The 19,686-nt window shown below is 42.0% G+C and overlaps 1 protein-coding gene across 4 annotated transcripts in view; it reads right to left on the bottom strand.

Moving 5' to 3' along the window:
* The window catches only part of nr6a1a (nuclear receptor subfamily 6, group A, member 1a), a 76,160-nt gene that overhangs the window by 4,514 nt on the left and 51,960 nt on the right, over positions 1–19,686 (bottom strand). The window contains exons 1-6 of one of the 4 annotated variants that reach the window (XM_083554196.1): positions 16,180–16,659; positions 6,188–6,418; positions 4,306–4,361; positions 2,821–2,987; positions 2,466–2,675; positions 1,290–1,544 (exon numbers count right to left, since the gene is read on the bottom strand). In XM_083554196.1, coding sequence (XP_083410322.1) covers positions 1,290–1,544; positions 2,466–2,675; positions 2,821–2,987; positions 4,306–4,361; positions 6,188–6,418; positions 16,180–16,222 — 962 coding nt within the window. In that variant the 5' untranslated portion in view covers positions 16,223–16,659. Of the gene's footprint in view, positions 1–1,289; positions 1,545–2,465; positions 2,676–2,820; positions 2,988–4,305; positions 4,362–6,187; positions 6,422–16,179; positions 16,660–19,686 lie in introns of those variants that run through there. The other 3 variants (XM_083554195.1, XM_083554194.1, XM_083554193.1) reach the window with 3 other exon arrangements.

Genomic DNA, 19,686 nt, shown 5'->3' with positions numbered 1-19,686 from the left:
ATTGATTGTTATAATTCTCACAAAATGGTTTTTCATATATCTGGTGTACCTGCCTGAATGAGCACCTTTTCCCGTTAATTGCTGTGATGTCATCATGAGCCTACATAATTTCCTGTTTTGTCTCTTCCTCTTCCTCTTGGCATTGTTAATGCATGGAAGAGGTGGGTTATTTTTGGCTCCTGCTAATCCTCATTAATCTTCATTTTAATTGTTGCTTTTATGTCTATATCTTTATTGCAAATTATGTGTATTATGTTATTTTACTTCCCTGTGTGGTTATTTTTGTCATTTTGCCCAATTTAAGTTTTTGACCAATGTGGAGATGAAAAGCACATGGTAATTAAATCTACATCACATTTGTTTTATAGAGCAAAATAAGGGTGATTGTTCTCAGAGGCTGCTTTTATTTCTTTTACATCAGATAAAAGCCAGTGAAACCGCCGCCTGTTGTCCCGTGTCTGTCTCCACTACACTACACAACGCAGAAAAGTGATTTTATAACTGGTGTCGCGAGCCACCGTCTACACTAGCAGCAGATAGTTCTGCCCTTTACCCCTGTCTCTACTGAGATCAAACCTAACGGCCACTTTTACTCCTGCATTGCCTCCTAAATCTCATCTCAGGAGGGAGCAGGAGACACTGGAGACTCCTTCAGCAAACGTGGACATTGTCCACGAGACATTTGAGACATTGTCTCAAAACAGCAACAAAAGTATGTGAATTTTTCCGTAATGAGCAGCCGGGGACGACTGTGGCACGGATAAAAGTCCCTTGGATGGTACGGGGAAGAAACCTTGAGAGGATCCAGACTCAAAAGGGGAACCCGTCCTCATCTGGGTGACACCAAGAGTTACAACGTTACACCAGAGAGTGAGGAATATCATGAGCACTGGAGTGTGTGATTATGAGTGATGACTTTTCTACAGTCTTGTACGGTGGAGATCGGTCAGATGGAGTTGTGGAACCAGGAGCTCCTGAGCAACATCTGAGATCATTATAGATTCAACACCAACTCCTCCATGCCAGAGCATTTAAGTGTTCAGTGACAGCAGATGTAGAATGTTGTTTTGAAGTATTGATTAAAAGGCTGTTTATCCTCATTAGTAACTCATGAGCCTGGGATTTGGAGCTACACCACTGCCGGAGCAGCGGTTTTAGAACACTAATCTACACCCTAACCTCTTTTCCAATGTGAGACGATATAAAATAAATCCTGAAAATCGTAACCACCACCCCCTCCTCTGTGCCTCCGAGGGAAAGTGATTTGCTCCGACCCGATTTTTACTCACCCCTGCAGCTCGTGATCGGACGGCTTGTATTTATCGGTGACGTTGGCGAGGTCTCCCAGGATCTGGGCGCTGTAGACGGTCAGGCAGGCGAGCAGGATGAGCTCCTGCCACGTCGCGCTCAGCAGGCGCGTGTAGTCCTCGATGGAGAGCTCGCAGAAGAACGGCAGCTTCTTAATCCAAGAGATCTGACGGAAGAGCAGCTCGTCGGCTAGACGGCACAGCAGGGCGAAGAGCTCCACCTGCGTCACCCGGTACCTGCAGCAGACACGTGTATGAGACATGTTTAGGCAATCAGACTCTGTAGGGCCACAGGTTCTGAGAAGTCTTCTGCGTGTACGTCTGCCTATATGCCCGATCAGACCACCTGACTAATATCGTGCAAAACAGTCGTGACCTGTCGGGCATTAAAAGCATGAACTTCTACAGCAATTTGAGCTACAGGAGTGGACCACACGGACCAGCCTTCGCTCCACACGATTATCAATGAGCCCATCACCATGTCACCGCCAGGTCACCAGTGTTCCTTCCTTGGACCACTTTAATAGATACTGACCACTGCAGAGCGGGAAACACCCACAAGGGCGGCCTCTTTACGCTCGCCCTTTTTTCCTGGTTCTAACTTTGAGGACAAAAAGTTCACTTGCTGTTGTTCACCTCACCTGTCAGTGGTCAGAAAGTTATGCCTGATCGGTGTAGACATTCGTCAAGAAACACGGACTGACCCCCAAAATTGAAAGGTAATCATATAAACCAGTTTGTTCAATAGGGAATTAATGGGAATAAATCAAAGTGACGTTTTTTTCATCCAAAAAAAAAAAAAAGTCAAATTTTTTATTCCCATAAATTCGTTAAATTTCTTAGATATTCCAAGACAATTCTCCAGATGGAGTTCCCGTAGAAAGTTTCCGGAAAGTTTTCAGCTCATTGCAATTCATTACAAATGATATTTGATATTCTAAAGATCCCTGCCTGTTTTCCCCACTATCATGTCTCCTGTGGATCTGAGTGTGGTATGAAGGTCAGGGGTGGGTTTGGTGAAGACACTTGGTGCTCAGTGTGTTGGGGTTTAACTCAGATACACACGACTGAGGGAACATTTAGACATTATATATGAAACGATGTAAAACTGAATGTCACATGTTTTACTGATGGTTGGATAATGAGCAGCGATCTCACCCGTCCTCAATGAGCATAGGAGTGCCCAGTGGTGCGAGTTCCTCTGCTGCCACCAGCTGGCTGATGAGGGTATGGCTCTGCGGGTACAGGCTGCGGGGCTGCGCCGCGTAGCTGAACAGGTGAGGCAGGAACTGGTAGTGCTGGGCAACGGCACTGCCGATGTACTGCTCCCTGAGCGCGGCCGTGTATCCGTTCAGCTCCACCGAGCGACTGATAGGAGGAGAAGAAAAGATGAGAAAATAGAAAGAGAAAGACTGAGGTACTGCAATGACTCGGAGAAGTGAAAGGAGGTGAAAGGAGGAGTTCCTAATCAACTGGCACAGAAGTCATTTCTCACAGACATTAAAACGCTTACTTGGAGGAGAGAGTGGATGCGGGAGAAGGTTGGTTGCCATCGGAGACGCCGTTGCCAGGGGAACTGTGATCGCTGTCGCCATTGTTGCCCCAGGTGTGCTCTGCCATGTTGCCCTCATCCTTAAATTCCTGACCAGACATGATCCGCTCGATCTCCTCATCTGAGATCTAAAGAGCGAGAGAACGAGGGAAAAATAAATAAAGGCAAAAAAAAAAAGAAGAGAGATCCACAGAGATACATGAAGAGAGAGAGACAGAGAGACAGAGAGAGAGAGAGAGAGAGAGAGAGAGAGAGAGAGAGAGAGAGAGAGAGAGAGAGAGAGACAGAGACAGAGAGAGAGAGAGAGAGAGAGAGAGAGAGAAGCAGAGAGTAAGACAGAACAGAGAGAAGCAAAAAAATGAAGAAAAATGGAAACTTTGAAAAAAGTAAAAGAGACAGAGTGCGAGAAAAGATACTCAATAAGATAGAGTGATAAAGAAATTAATGGATTGTAAGGAAAAGATAATAGACGGAGAGAGAGAGAGAGAGAGAGAGAGAGAGAGAGAGAGAGAGAGAGAGAGAGAGAGAGAGAGATGCTTTCTAAAGAAACTCTTCTAATGTTGATTGTGGAGAATGAAATTATCGTTTTAAACGCTAACATTAAGATGTGCTCTGCTCCTCAGCAGCTCCGATGCTCAGAGGGGTTCATTTGTGTGTGTGTGTGTGTGTGTGTGTGTGTGTGTGTGTGTGTGTGTGGGGCGATGGAGTGAAAGTACATGGTGAAACTGCCCGGCGTAGGCTGCGTTTCGTGGCTCACGGGGGGCTTTACAGAGCCACAACAAAGCTCAGCTTTCAAAATGCCCCCCCCAACACATATGGCGCGTCGCCCTGAATGGAGTCTAAAGCTTAATGACTGCACTCCGCACGACTAATGTAGCCCCGACGTACACGCCAGCGAGAGCGACGGGCCACACGAACGCGTGCGCATACACATTCCCCCATTCAGCGGTGTCTGTTTGTCAGCCCACGCGCAGGGTTTCATAATAGCGCGTGACCCACGCTAGCACAGACCGCGGTCCTGATAATTAAGCGTTTCAAGAATCACAAAAGAACATTTTGCTCGATACGTGAATTAAACACTCTCTCTCGAAAGGTGCTCGCTCGCACGCGTGCGCCCGCCAGGAGATAAAGCCACCCAAACGCAGCGATATGATGAGGCTAATAGAGAATGAATGAGAAGAATGACAAGAAGGTGCATTCAGCCGAGCTGCGGCCTTGAAGGAAAGACATTCCGCTAATGAAATTAACGTATTTAGACTGCGGTGGAGGACGCCGCGTCCTAATTCACGCTGACGAGATCAGGCGAGTCGGCGTCCGCGCGCTCCGCGTTGCTCTACGAGACAGGAAGAACTTCTCCCGCCGTCTCTAAGGGGCTCAGAATCGGAAAAGGCAACGAGGAACAGTACAACGGAGCAATGGGGAAATGAGATGAAGTGAACATGGTACCTGAACAGGCCCGATGCTTTTGTTGCGTCCTCCTGGCATTCCATCCTCTCTGATCGCTAGAACAAAAAAAACACAATCATTCACAGCTTAGAGATGACAACATTCACATTGTCTCAAATTCAACAACAGCTTCAATAAATCGTACGATAAAAAAAAAAAAAAAAGGTTAAAAAATATTAAAAGCATGACTTTTTTTTTCTTTATAAATACATACAAATTTTTCTTTTATGGAAGGACAATGAACTAATGAGCGAAGAATGACAACTGTTCGAAGGACACTCGGTGAATAAAGCGGGAGAAGGTGAACGGAAAGAATGCGGAGGGAAAAGTGGATAAACATTTTGCCATCGATATCAGAGTTTCGGATCCTTTCGCCGCGTCGGTCCTCGGGTTAACGGCGTTGCTCCCGACAGAACAAAGCATTACGGGCTGTAACATGAGGTGTGTTTGCACAGCATGGCCACTAGGGGGCGATGCGAGGTCAAATAAAAGGCTGTAGGCTTTGTTAAACCACCTGCAGACCATCATGAGCGATACTTCACTGTTACGATTCTAATTTGGGATCATTTTTTTATGATGAAGTACAGCTTTTTTGGGGCTGTAATCTGTAGGAAAAGTCATTTAGTCATTTGAACACTAGGATAAGTTTTAATATCATGTTCATGTCCGAAAACTGTGCTTTTGTTTGTTTGTTTTGGTTTTTTTCCAGCTTGATCAGGACTTCAGTGCTTAAGACAGCATTTTTTTGGGGTGTGTTTGGAGAGTGACTGTGACTGTGTGTGTGTGTGTGTGTGTGTGTGTGTGTGTGTGTGTGTGTGTGTGTGTGTGTGTGTGTGTGTGTGTGTGTATATGCAGTGGGTGTTTGCAGATCAGACTGGAAAACCGCTCTAAGCAAATACCGAGCCACACCCGGCCTCTTTTACTGTTAAACCTGAGACAAGATAAAGAGATTATAACAAAAACGTGAGCAGATTCTAACATCTGCCATCTTTTCGGTATCCTGACTTCTACTAATGCTCTCAACACAGTGGGCCACTGTAACTACAATACAGCTCACATTTTGTACATCAAATTTTTATTTATTATATATATAAAAAAAAAATTAAATAATAAAAAAAATCACAGTTCAGAAAATTTATAGATTTGTTCTAAAAAATAACACAAAATAAATAAATGTAAAAATATATATTTTTTTTATTTAATACATTTTTTTTTTTTTTACAAATTTTAGTTAATGAATGTTAAAGAATTTGGTTTTTATGAAACGATTTCTTTATTTGAACAAATACAATTTGATCCTTATTTTCTTCATTTATTAATATTTTGATGCTATTGATAAAAATAAATAAATAAATAAATAAATAATCATAATAATAATAATAATAAGTAATAAACATATTTTTGGAAATTTCTCCACTATGGGACAAATAATGGTATATCTTATTAATAATAATAATAATAATAATAATAATAATAATAATAATAATTATTATTATTATTATTATTATTATTATTATTGTATACATTTTGAGATACACTGAGACGTACGGCTCGTGATAAACAACATCACTGAAATGGCCAAGGTTTTTTTCTTAAAGTCCGTTTTTAAATCTTTAAATCCTTAATCAGTATTTAAAATAAATAATTTCAAATGAAAGAATATGTGAAATGCACAGGTATTGTGATTTCTGATGATGCCATTTATTACAACTGCAATAAATATTTTAATATACTGTATTTGGATTTGAATATTGTACTATATAAATGAATAAATAACGAGAATATTATAATATTTTTATACGAATATTTTGAATGCTGTAATTTAATCTTTCGTTCTTCAGTTGTGTGTTTGAGTGTTTGGTTGAACACGTGCGTGCCTCACCTTTCCTGTTCATGCCCATCTGTAGACACTTGAGCAGGCGGCAGTACTGGCAGCGGTTGCGCTGCTTGCGCGACATCTCGCAGTTCTTGTCGCGGCTGCAGCGGTACACGCGCTTGTTGCAGATGCTGCGCTTGAAGAAGCCCTTGCAGCCCTCGCAGGAAATAATGCCATAGTGCAGTCCGGTGGCGCGGTCTCCACAGATGAGACACGAGCGCTGCTCAGCCTGGTCATCTACTGCACACACACACACACACACACACACACACACACAGAGAGAGAGAGAGAGAGAGAGAGAGGAGAAGGGGAGTATGGTTAGCCATCTAGTTACACAGAACAGCTGATGAAGCCACAGCAAAACACACACACACACACACACACACACACACACACACACACACACACACACACACAGATTGACTACATCACCCTGAAGCAGGACGCATGTCTCTTTGGACTCCGTTGCTCTTTGTCAGTTTTCACTCCCGTCCATTTCCAGACACATTTAAGATTATGTTTACTAGCAGTCAACCAAAAGTGGATATCACCGATATCGATAAGTAGGTGTGATCGTTTTTTGCTGATAACCTATATATCAATAAATAAATTAATAAAAACCATAAAACTCCATGTAAAATAGTACAGAATTTTTTTAGAACAATAATTATCATGAAATCATGAAAACGTGCTAAATGAAATATGAATATTTTCATTATTAAGTATAATGATCTAATTGATAAATTATAAACGGACATGAAGCACGCGTAAAAACACGAACAAACTGCACTTGGAGTCAGCGATTCGCCTCTAGGTGCCGCTCTCGTAACAACGGCGGATGGGAAGCCGGAAAAACTATCGGTATGGATTTTTTGCAGAGAGCCGATAGTTCCAGCGATCAACTCTCGCTGCTGATTAATCGCAGAGAGCGACGAATCGGGTCGACCTCTAATGTTTAATTCCTCTACCTGCACCATTTACTCCCACGATCAAGTCACTGCACTCAAAACACGGTGCTCAAAATGAAGTTTTTGATATAAATGAGTACTTATTGGCTGGAAATATACTGAAAATTCCAGATTTGTTTTTGTATTTATAGACAAATAGAGAGTCGATCTAAAATATATATCTGAAAATATACAAAAGGAGAAAAGAAAAACTACGAATGTAAAAAAAGAAAAGAAAAGAAAAACCTGATACTAAAAACACGCAGCCACACACAGCGTTCCGGGTCTTTCAGCGAGGCCTTGAGCAGATGGGCGAGTGGTGTGCTAATGCTGCGTGGTGTGTTTCTGAGGGTTTGTGGGCGGGGGGTTTGAGTCGACTCATGGCCGCTGTGTCACGGCTGACTGGACAGAAAGAGGGTTCAAACTCAGAGCAGCGGAAACGTGAGCTCTGCCTCGATCTCTTCATCCTTCAATGAGATCTCTTACTGAGTGCTTTCAGCATCCTGCTGGAGCCCCGACCCCCCGCGGAGCCCCGGGAACAGCCTGGATGCACGCGCCGCCCTGAAGAAGTCGTTATTGGCAAAGAAAATGATTGAGACTTATTACCATTAGGGGGGAGATAAATGAGCGATGCTGATTTCAGGGATTTGTTGTGACGGGAGAAAAAAAATTCTGAGACTAAAATTAGAATGAGAGACAGAGAGAGAGAAGGAGATTGAAGGAAAAAGCTGCAGTTACTGGAGAATGCAGTGGGGTCAACTGCCGGGGCTGGGGAGCTATTAACGAAGAGTTCAAGTCATAAAAGCAGGGTCATGGCCCAGAGCCTTTTCTCCTCCCGTACGAGAGGGAGTTCCTCAGGCCTGTCGTTACAGCGGAGTCAAGAACAGGCCATTCAAACCATCTGACATGCCATTTACTCGTGATGAGACAGTACGATTACAGTGGCTCTGAAAAGCCCTGCTGCGTGGCTTTTGTAAGCGCGAGCGGTTTTCTCGGGGTCGGCGGTGCACGTGAGATAGCGGGGCTGAGTGCTGAAACGAGTCTCGGGATTCTTTCCCTCTCTAAAGACATTGTTTGGTCTGTTCGCAAACAAGGCTGGGCTTTTTTTTTTTTTTTGCTCAGGAATTTAGCTACCTGGAAGACCAGGATGAATGAATCTCTCCCGCTCCCTGGTGCGGTTAAAGAAGTCTTTCCAGTGTATTACAATGTGAATGTGTGGGGCTTTTCAGATGCCTGAGGCGTGCTGAGCGAGAGCTTTAGCGTACTGTACCGGCCCTGCAGGAGCCGCCGCCATCCAGCCACACAAAGAATGATGGATTAAGGCTTATGCTGCTCAGCGGGGCTTGTCTTTTTTATTCCTTTACCATTCACAACGCATCGACTCCGCCGTGTCGAAACACAGACGGTGCCGCACGGGGCTTTACATATGCAACGCTTATATTCTAAATCAATCTGTGCTCCGGTACAACAAATAAAACTAAAAAAAAAAAAGACAAATTTGTTCCAGGAAATCAAACATCAAGCAAAGACTTGAAATGTCTTTTTTGTTTCGATCACAAACCAACACTTAAATAACTCCAGAACGTGTTCCTCCGGAGGGCACTGATACACTAATAAAAAAAATGCTACTAAAGCAAGAAAAAACAAAACCCACATACAACAAACTGTTCCCACATTTCACGTTGGCGTTGATGACAAACGTAAAAACCATTCGAAACAAAGCGAGCGAAAGTTCACGTGTTCACGATGGAGACGTTTTAGAGAGCGAATGGGCAAAAGGAACACTTTCTAGACCGCTGAGAAATGTTCATGTCCCCAAACCTCAACTCACAAAACCTTCCAGCACAACGCACACGATTCATCCTTGGTGTCAGGCTCAACTCCTCTCACGTGTTTTCAGGTCTTTAGTAGTGTTCTGAATTGCGGTTCTACGGCTTTGTATAAGAAATGGCCCCTGAGTATTTTTTCTAGTATAATGAATCAATACTGAATTGAAACAGGAAGAAAATTCTAAAATTACGTTTGATAGAGTTCGCGTCAAAAATGTATTTCTGCAAATGTTGCGATGTTGCTGTGAATCCAGTGTTTGTTGATCCCATAAAGCTGTGAATAAAGGTGTAATAAGCGTGTTATAAATGCTGCGTTCCCGTGGTTCGTCTCTTTAAAAGAACTCCAAATGCTTTACAGTAACATTGACTTCCCTCCTGTGCAAACCATTTGCCTGAGTCCTACAGAGCGAGTAGTGTTATGCAGGATGCTTTCGTGATCGTAAATTATTGGCCAGCCGACGTGAAATGGTCGACTTCCTAGAGCGAGAGAGCACCGCTCCCGACGCCAGCTTCCTTTATTCACACTTCAACCCTCTTTGATTGGCTGAATTTGTCGCCTTCTCTTTCAAGTGCATGGCCACCATATAAACCTGGAGCTCCCTCACACCTTTACTCACTTGATCCCACAGCGTCACCTCAGCGGGCCCGCCTATGTCTCAGGCTGCCCTGCTGCTCACACACACACACACACACACACACACACACACACACACACACACACACACACAGACCCTCTAATGGTTCAATTAAATTGTGCATTGTTAGTAGTCGGAGGTCAGGTTTGGTTTCATTCCAAAAACCCGCTTCCATGAGCTCGGGTTGCCAGATCAGCACTTTTTACACTCCGTTGCTGCACGGCAGCTGTTCGTGTTTCCGATTAAACACACACACACACACACACACACACACGTGCGTGCATGCGCCACTGTATACACTACAAACACAAGCCAGATGGACTGCATCGTCATTAAGTACTGATTTAATCGTGTTGCCCGATCCAAACAGATTTCCACACATTTTAATCAATAAACGAACACTTAATTGTTTGTTTATTAATTAATGAACTAATTACAGGAAGAAATCTGAGCTGCCCGTTTTTCATCTGAACAACAGTCGAGTGTGAACGCAGTGCGCTCATTTGTGGTTATAGTTATCTGAATAAACGTGCTTTATATTTACATGTATAAGAGAATTAAAGGTACTTTATATCTGCATGTATAAGAGAATTAAAGGTACTTTTTATCTGCATGTATAAGAGAATTAAAGGTACTTTATATCTGCATGTATAAGAGAATTAAAGGTACTTTTTATCTGCATGTATAAGAGAATTAAAGGTACTTTATATCTGCATGTATAAGAGAATTAAAGGTACTTTTTATCTGCATGTATAAGAGAATTAAAGGTACTTTATATCTGCATGTATAAGAGAATTAAAGGTACTTTTTATCTGCATGTATAAGAGAATTAAAGGTACTTTACATTTACATGTATAAGAGAATTAAAGGTACTTTATATCTGCATGTATAAGAGAATTAAAGGTACTTTTTATCTGCATGTATAAGAGAATTAAAGGTACTTTATATCTGCATGTATAAGAGAATTAAAGGTACTTTTTATCTGCATGTATAAGAGAATTAAAGGTACTTTTTATCTGCATGTATAAGAGAATTAAAGGTACTTTACATTTACATGTATAAGAGAATTAAAGGTACTTTATATCTGCATGTATAAGAGAATTAAAGGTACTTTTTATCTGCATGTATAAGAGAATTAAAGGTACTTTTTATCTGCATGTATAAGAGAATTAAAGGTACTTTATATCTGCATGTATAAGAGAATTAAAGGTACTTTTTATCTGCATGTATAAGAGAATTAAAGGTACTTTTTATCTGCATGTATAAGAGAATTAAAGGTACTTTTTATCTGCATGTATAAGAGAATTAAAGGTACTTTTTATCTGCATGTATAAGAGAATTAAAGGTACTTTTTATCTGCATGTATAAGAGAATTAAAGGTACTTTTTATCTGCATGTATAAGAGAATTAAAGGTACTTTTTATCTGCATGTATAAGAGAATTAAAGGTACTTTTTATCTGCATGTATAAGAGAATTAAAGGTACTTTTTATCTGCATGTATAAGAGAATTAAAGGTACTTTTTATCTGCATGTATAAGAGAGTTAAAGGAAATTAGTGCTTTTCTCGTCTAAATATCTATTCCACGTTTAGCAGGAAAAAAAATCATGCTAACACTAATGTAGCAACAAGAAGGAGGAAGATACCATTGTTATTACTGAAGAGGGGGAGAAAGGTTTATGCTAATGTACATTGGTGTCGGAGGATGGGAAGACTGGGATATAGGAGCGTGGCTAGAAAATGGAGGATGGGTTCAGAGAGACAGTATGATGGAGACAGATAAGGAGAGATGGAGAGAAAGAAAGAAAAGAGCTACTTTTTTCCATTGAAAAGAAAAAAAAAACTAGTTGAGAGATGCAGCTCAGGTTCCCACTCGTCCTCCAAACCTCTGTGTTCTCGCGATCAGGTAATATGATCATCTTCAGGAGCTTTAATATTGATAGAAATGTCGCGAGGACTTTAAAGAAAATGACAGTAAGATACAGAACTGGAGTCTTTTCCCCCAAAGACCGACCCAAAAGCAAAGCATGAATGAAAGGAGGGTTGAATAAGAAACCCCCGCGCTTCCTCCCCCTCTGAGCACTGAAGCCGTCTCAGCTTCTTTCATTAGCATTTGTTAATGAAGTCAAATGCTTTTGGTTTTGTTCGTGCTTGCATACAGTGCTGTGAAAAAGTATTCGCCCCCAAGATTTTCTCATTTAAAATAAGCATCAATCTTTTAAATAAACAAGATTTTAAACAAAAAAGAGGAAAAAAAATCACCTAAACAAAATATTAAACAAGTAAAAAAATAATAATAATGTTTTAATCACCATCACAACATTTTTAACAAGAAATAAAAATCTAAATTCAGACGAATACTTTTTAAGAATAATAATAAAAAAAAAAATTTAATCACCCCAAAAAAATTTTGAAAAAACAAATAAAAAAAAAAAAAAAAAAACAAATTTACCATAACAAAATTACCAAAAAATAATAATAAAATTCTAACGAACAAAATTGTAAAAAAGTAATCACACATCTTACAACTAGAGTGCCATTGTTAATATAAGAGCATCATTACTCATTCCAAAAACTTAAATATATAAAGCGCTTTGTCCTATTACGTGTGTGTGTGTGTGTGTGTGTGTGTATTATTTCTTGACAATTTATTAACTGTTACGCATCCTAAACAGGATTAACGATAAACTGATGGAAACTTCAGAATTACAGGGTTTTCCAACAGCGATAGATAGATAGATAGATAGATAGATAGATAGATAGATAGATAGATAGATAGATAGATAGATAGATAGATAGATAGATAGATAGATAGATAGATAGATAGATAGATAGATAGATAGATCTTTCAGACTTCGTTAAATGGTTTGAACTAATCCACTCATTTCAGCTGTCTTGCTGCTCATCCTTCTTTCTTCATCTTGCACACATTAGTGTGTTTATAGAAATGGGGGTGGGGAGCAAATACTTATTCACAGCACTGTAAGTAGGTCTAAGGTTGTTTAAAACATTAGGTTTTATCGGCCCGCTTGTTTGAAAAGCCTTCTCCTGTTTACACAAAAGTGTGTTTGGGTTGTTTTTTTTTGTTGTTGCTAAGAGCGAACAGCTGCCAAACCCTGTACTTAACGCTAGCACAGAGATTTAGCTTAACTAGCCGGCATGAAAAGCATCAAGGCTGAGACGGGAAACCAGGACGAGTGTTTCTGCTGCGATAGAAAGCTGTTCCACCGGTGTGTGTGTGTGTGTGTGTGTGTGTGTGTGTGTGTGTGTGTGTGTGTGTGTTCAGCTCCTAGTGTGTGTGCTCTTCGTGCCCATTTGGACTTTCTGTTCCTATTATAGTCGCAATCAATAAGTGAGACACGTGCAAACATCACAAGATCGCCCTCGAGTCTATTGATCAGCCATCAGTGAGATAACCTAGAGCTTTAATCCTACACAGCGTTCTGCTAAACCTCTCCTTCTTATCTCTCACACGAGCTAGGCCACGCCACACGCTTTCATCTGAGCCTGTGGAATTTCAGAGGTTTTTTTTTCTGGATAAAGAAAGAAAGAGAGATGACCAGACACTGAAAGAGAGAGAGGGGGGGGGATTTATATGAAGGCCAAAGTGCGGATGTTTTCCCCACAAACAAGCACAATTTGAAGGTTTTGTAAAGTCGGTGTGAAATGCGGTGTGTGCGTGTGATGTGAACAGATAATCACAGAGCTTTGGGTCTGCTACTGATTACCTTCATATATATACAGATGTTTAAATATAAATGGAAGCCATCTCACAGTTCACAAAGCTCAAAGCTGAATTAAAGATAAACAAAAGTATAAATACCGTTTGAAATAGAACAAAACTTTTTTTTTGTATTAAACCAATTGAAAGCAGCGAATTCGGTATTAAAATTGCACTAAAATTCGGAACATAAACGTGAAATTTGTAATGTTTGTATTTTTATAGATTGGTTCTCCCTCTGTTTCAATCTTCTGTCTTCTGCCATTAAGAAGGAGAAAAAAGAATCTTTGAATGCGCTTCACCCCGATGCGTCGTCATGTTCGATTTCCTTTTTTTTTGCCACATCGCTCACAATACGAATAATAAGCGTGACGCTTTTGATGTATAAACATGAACAGAATATTTCCTGTGATTTCCAAGAGAATTGACAAACAAAAATAAATCCTCGGGGGTGCCAATAATTAAGACGGGTATTAACAGCGTCGATCCTTTGAGACGGTGGGGTTTTGTGCTTGTAGGACAGTCGGGATGAAGTGAAGGTCGCGTGTAGATTTTTTTGCTCCGTGTGACGTTTCACGTTAGAAACGTCTCTGAATGCGAGCGGAGCTCCGGAGAAGGAAGGAAAGAAGGCTTGCGTTCATGAGGAACGGATCGATCCACGTGTGTCTGATGTGTGTACGATCTGATTTCAAAACACACACGGGTAAAGATGTGTGTGTGTGTGTGTGTGTGTGTGTGTGTGTGTGTGTGTGTGTGTGTGTGTGTGTGTGTTTCAGTATAAACCTATAAGTGTGCACAGGATTGCTCCCTCACTTTAACCTTGTTCTACAGACCTCCTCTACAGCTATTGATCCACACACAATTTTGAGTCCCTTCCCCCATACACACACACACACACACACACACACACACACACACACAGAGAAAGAAAGATCAGCCTACACAGCACCCAGTCCACCCACAGATGCTGCTGAGAGGTGACTTCCTGCCTGGATGAGTGACTGATGTGACGGAGAAAAGGAAAATCAGAAAAACAGAGAGACAAAAAAGAAAGAAAGAGACTGGGGGGGGGGGGGGGAGACACAGAAACTGAATAAGAAATAGAGAGAGAGAGAGAGAGAGAGAGAGAGAGAGAGAGAGAGAGAGAGAGAGAGAGAGAGGTGACCCTGAGAGATCTTCATCCCCTCCCTCCTGTTGATAACAATAACACAGGAGTAGGGCAGGGGCTCAATAGGATTAAGCAGCGGAGGTGGGGCTTTGTACAGTAGGGGCTTTTGAAACACACACACACACACACACACACACACACACACACACACACACACACACACACACACACACACACACACAGGCATTTTTGGCATAGCACCCTCGGTTGTATTTGAATTCGACCCTTATTCACACCCTTCTGCAGAAAACCAGCCGTATTAAAGCGACGCTTCACGATTCTGCACGGTTCCTTCGAGAAATCGACTAATGGCACCTCGTGGGCCGTGCGAGCGCATCACAATCCCGCCAAATGGATGCGAGAAAAACAATAGACGCAGCACACTTCGCGCCTCCGAGTCCCGACGTGACGATATCGCCACGTCAGATCCCTACGACGGAACACGTGTGGGACGATTAGCATAAAACTAACACCGGAGAAACCCGGGAACAGTTTTTATATCAGGTCCTATAAGGATTGTAGGGACGCGCTCTCGAGACGGGCCGAACGTACGGAAGTCTCACGATACGGTCCGCTGAAACACTTCGATATATAAATATATGCATTGAGGAAAAAAAACGAACTGTTCGATACCGAATAACGATGGCTTATTTTTTATTTTTTTGTTAATTCTTCGTTTTGTTTGGGTTTTTATTTCGTTGAAGTTCGTGTGGTTTTCACTCTGGAGCTCGGCAAATGTAACGACGCTGGTTTTATGATCAGCTGAGGAGGAGTTGAAGTCAAAGTGATAAAACTCGGGAGGAATGAGGGGTGAAGTTTGGGCTACAGTAGTAAGGAGGGTGTGTGTGTGTGTGTGTGTGTGTGTGTGTGTGTGTGTGTGTGTGTGTGTGTGTGTGTGTCAGGGTTTTTTTTAACCAGATGAGCACCAGGTCCTGCTGACCCCCGCTCCTCATTCCTCATTGCATGAACAAAGCTGCACTGAAAACCTTTTCCAGATGGGATGCAGCCTGCATACCACACAGCCAACACACACACACACACACACACACGCACGCGCGCACACACAAAAATAAACACCTAACGTCACGTGTGCTGAATCAGGAAACACAACAATCACCCAGAAACCTTACTCACGTTATTACAGCGCAGACGTTTCCTCAACTCTCTTCATCATTAATGCAGAAGCAGCTGTTTACATTTCCTCTGTTATGTAATACTCTCTCTCTCTCTCTTTCTCTCTTTCTCTCTCTCTCTCTCTCTCGCTCGCTCTCTCTCTCCCTCACACACACACACACACACACACACACACACACACACACACACACACACACACATAGTACCAGGCCTGTACAAGCTTATCATAACTGTAACACAAATAAAGTGGGTACAAAATGATATATGCGTTTATATCACGTGATCTATCCAATGCAACACTACAAAAAACTGAAATCTCCACATTGCGCATTTTATCATCACATACACACACACACACACACACACACACACACACACACACACACACACACCTATAAACACCATACACCTAAACACACACACACACAAAGTATTCAGCACTTTTTTTAAACCTTGAACTAGAATGAACACACCATCCAGTGTTAAGATGAAAAACAGGAGCCATGGGCAGATCTCACTGGCTTTTTTTTTTTTTTTTTTTTTTGATTCGTTCCATTTCGCTCACCTTCCCATGAATCCATCTCATGTCTCTCCTCCCATTCAGTCATAAGTGTATCCTCATCGGGAAGGGCTTAGGCCTCATGACGCTCTCTCCCACACACCACTCTCTCTGTGTCCTTCTTCTTGCCTTTCTGTCTCCTGCTCTCCTTTCGGCTCCTTCTGGCTCTGATCCTCCTCCTCCCTCTCGAGCCTGCTGGTCACTTTCAGCCTGGTCACATGACCACCGAGTTCAGGCCCCAGGGGTCACAGCGTGGCCAGAGGGCCAATGACGTTGTGGGGGGTTATCTTAGTGGAACTGATAGCCCTACCCCCCCCTCTCCCTCCACCTCCCTGCTGAGGAACAATACAGGCCTCCTCCCTTTTCTTTTCTCTTGTGAAGTGCACATGCAGGCGGAGGTGAAACCCTAACGCCAAAGGATCCCTCGATCGCACCGATGCCCACGTCATCATAATTATAACTCATTTCTTAGCCTCAGCGGCGTGCTAGAAGGGTCACATTTTGCTAATTACCACCATCACCACCACCACCACCACCACCACCACCCCCCTCCTCCTACTCGTCCTCCTCCCTACCGAGCCACATAAGAAGCTTTTCACATTCAAATGCAACAGGAGAGTCAGAGAGGGGAGGAGGAAGAGGAGGAAGAGGAGGAGGAGGAGGAGGAGGAGGAGGAGGAGGAGGAAGAGGAGGAGGAGGAAAGGAGCTGAGCTGGACTTTGTCATGTAGAGGTGGGGAAGAAGGGAGGGGTGTGTGTGTGTGTATGTGTGTGTGTGTGTGTGTGTGTGTGTGTGTGTGTGTGTGTGTGTGGAGTAAGACTATGAATGAAGGCAGCAGAGGTTCAAGTTTCTGCTGCAGCTGTCCTCCCGTGCATGAGCTTGGACCTCCAGCTTCCTCCAGCTTCGCCTGACACCCGAGATGAGCGCGTTTAATTACCGCACGGGCCTCGGGCAAGCTGTGCCCGAGCTGTGCTGCTACAACAACAACAACAACAACAACAACAACAACACTGCTCACACTGAGCAAACGTTCAAACGTTTAAAAAAAAAAATCTTATAAAATGTGTGAGACAAAAAGTTGAATCATAAACTAAAAACATTGTATCCTAATACAAGTCAAACCCGGGATTGATATTTATTTTCTGACAGTTATTTCACTCCCCTGCTACATTTCATCTATTCCAGCATTTAACTAACATCTGGAAAGAGTCGGTATTCAAAATAACGTTTATCTATCGCTTGGCGTGTCACTATCGCATGGCACTTTCGTTCGACTCGAACACCCTTCGTAATAATAATTCATGTCATCATAATAATCACTAAATACTTTATTACAAAACACCTGTGAGGTACTGTTAAAATCATGACCTACTTAAGGAGATACGTCCATAATACATTTATAGCATTTGGAAGACACTCTTATCCAAAGCGTCTTACAACAGAGCAGTTGAGGACTAAGGGCCTTGCTCAAGGGCCCCGCAAATGCAGCTTGGTAGTGCTGGGGTTAACTTAGAACCTGCAGATCCAGAGTCCGATGCCTTAACCACTGAGCTACCACCTCTTCGACATGTCTTTGTGTCTCCTGCAACATTTCTCCTGCCGATGTCTCATCGTTTAAAGTTCTTACGATACAACATTTTTATTTTTTTATGCATCACGGGTGTCGAATCATCGCATCTCTGTCCAGCTTTCGGTTCATATGGAAGTCAAAACCACGTAATGGCATTTAAAATCAAGAGTCATCTCCGAAGCTTTGAAATTTACTTCACTCTCTGAAAACGATTCGCTTTGCGTTCACACTCAACCGATTTAAAAACAGAATGAAAGCCGCTTTAGTGAGGAAATATCCACACTGATAGTTTTTTACGTGACTCTAAATGCAGTGCCATTTGCCTGACAACCTCAAATTCTTCCAAAAAGTCTTATGGCAAAACTTCAGCACCATGGACGAGGGTTTTAAAAGACATTTTATTTTTTTATAATTTTTTTTTTATTTATCCTTTATTTAACCAGGAGAAGCCCATTGAGATTAAAAATCTCTTTTGCAAGGGAGACCTGGCCAAGATAGGCAGCTGAATTACATCACATGCTGTAGCCCTTGCGATATTTCTGACATTTAAAAAAAAATTTTTATCTTGCTATTAGAGCGAGATGTTGATGTTGTTCTTAAAACAGATTTTTAAAGCTTTTTACCCCGAAGGGTTATGATCAGCTGAGAAAATGTTGGTGCCTGAATGGTGGAATTCTTGTTAAAATCAGGACCAGCTTTTTAAATTCCAGCAGCTTCTGACATGTTTGAAAGAGTTATCTTCTAGATCTTTATTGTCTCATTACTCCTGAATAACTAGCTTTTACTACAGCTTTAAAGAAATATGCTTAATAAAAGCCAAATACCTTAACAAAGATGTGTGTGGGTGTGTGTTGGATTATAATAATAATAATAATAATAATAATAATAATAATACCTTCACATCTCTGTACTGATATTGAAGACACTTTATAAAGTGGCCACTAGGTGGAGTAAAGCGTCATTACAGGCTGTGCATTTGCTATGCAACCAAAAGTATTGGGACACCCGCATTTTCAAACCATGCGATTCACCCACAAAACTGTCCATTAAAATTTTCCCTTTGCTTCAACTGCGAGAGCAAGAAAAACCTGTTTCAGCATGATCTTAATTGCCAGTCTCTATTAAGGCTTATTCACAAGGGGCGATCAAATGGCACACGTTTTTCACGTGCTGCTAATGTGGCAATTGTGTGAAAAAAAACTATACGTTAGTAACGTGTGCACCATGAAGTGGGAAGCAGCCAAATCATTTCAACACCTCCAAACGTATCCGACATTTAAAGGTAATTTACGTTCCATGCATACGAGCGGTCAGAGACGTTTCACAAACAGCACCCCAGTGAGAATCATGATGAATTATTGGACGGAATAATGGAGTTTATTTGGCCTGATCATCAGCCGCTGTCTGATGTGGAAGACGAAGGATTCGTGTTACACTTCTCCGTTTTTCTTCATATTTTGTATATTTGTTGCTTGCCGATAACAGAGGTGTCCAATTCTGACACTTTGTCTTATCTTTATTTTAATAGACATTATTGTAGAACTCTGTAATCGGGGATCAGAACTGGTATCGGATCGCCGCTGTGACGTCGATGTGCTGCTCATCTTTGAGACGCGGAGGTTAAAGGCGTCTCCACACTGCGCTTTAACTCCCCCCGGTGTTGTGTGAAATGACTTTCGGGATAATTAGCATGTGGGGTAATTAATCTTATTAGAATATTAACCCTGAGAGACCGATGGGAGCATGCAGAGAACTAATGAAGGTTACAAGACAAGTGTGTGTGTGTGTGTGTGTGTGTGTGTGTGTGTGTGTGTAGATAAACAACGGTGTTAAACAAGCTCGACCTTGGTGTGCAGTCTGTAAAGAACGATCAAACCTGCATGGAGAAGGAATGAGGCGGTGTGAAGTGGATGTATGTCACCCTTGACCTTGTATATCCGCCCC

This window comes from Silurus aristotelis (genome assembly GCF_946808225.1).
Source record: "Silurus aristotelis genome assembly, chromosome: 11".
NCBI classification, from domain to species: domain Eukaryota; kingdom Metazoa; phylum Chordata; class Actinopteri; order Siluriformes; family Siluridae; genus Silurus; species Silurus aristotelis.
The sequence above is the reverse complement of the archived record's forward strand: the minus strand, read 5'-3'. Positions and strand labels throughout refer to the sequence as shown.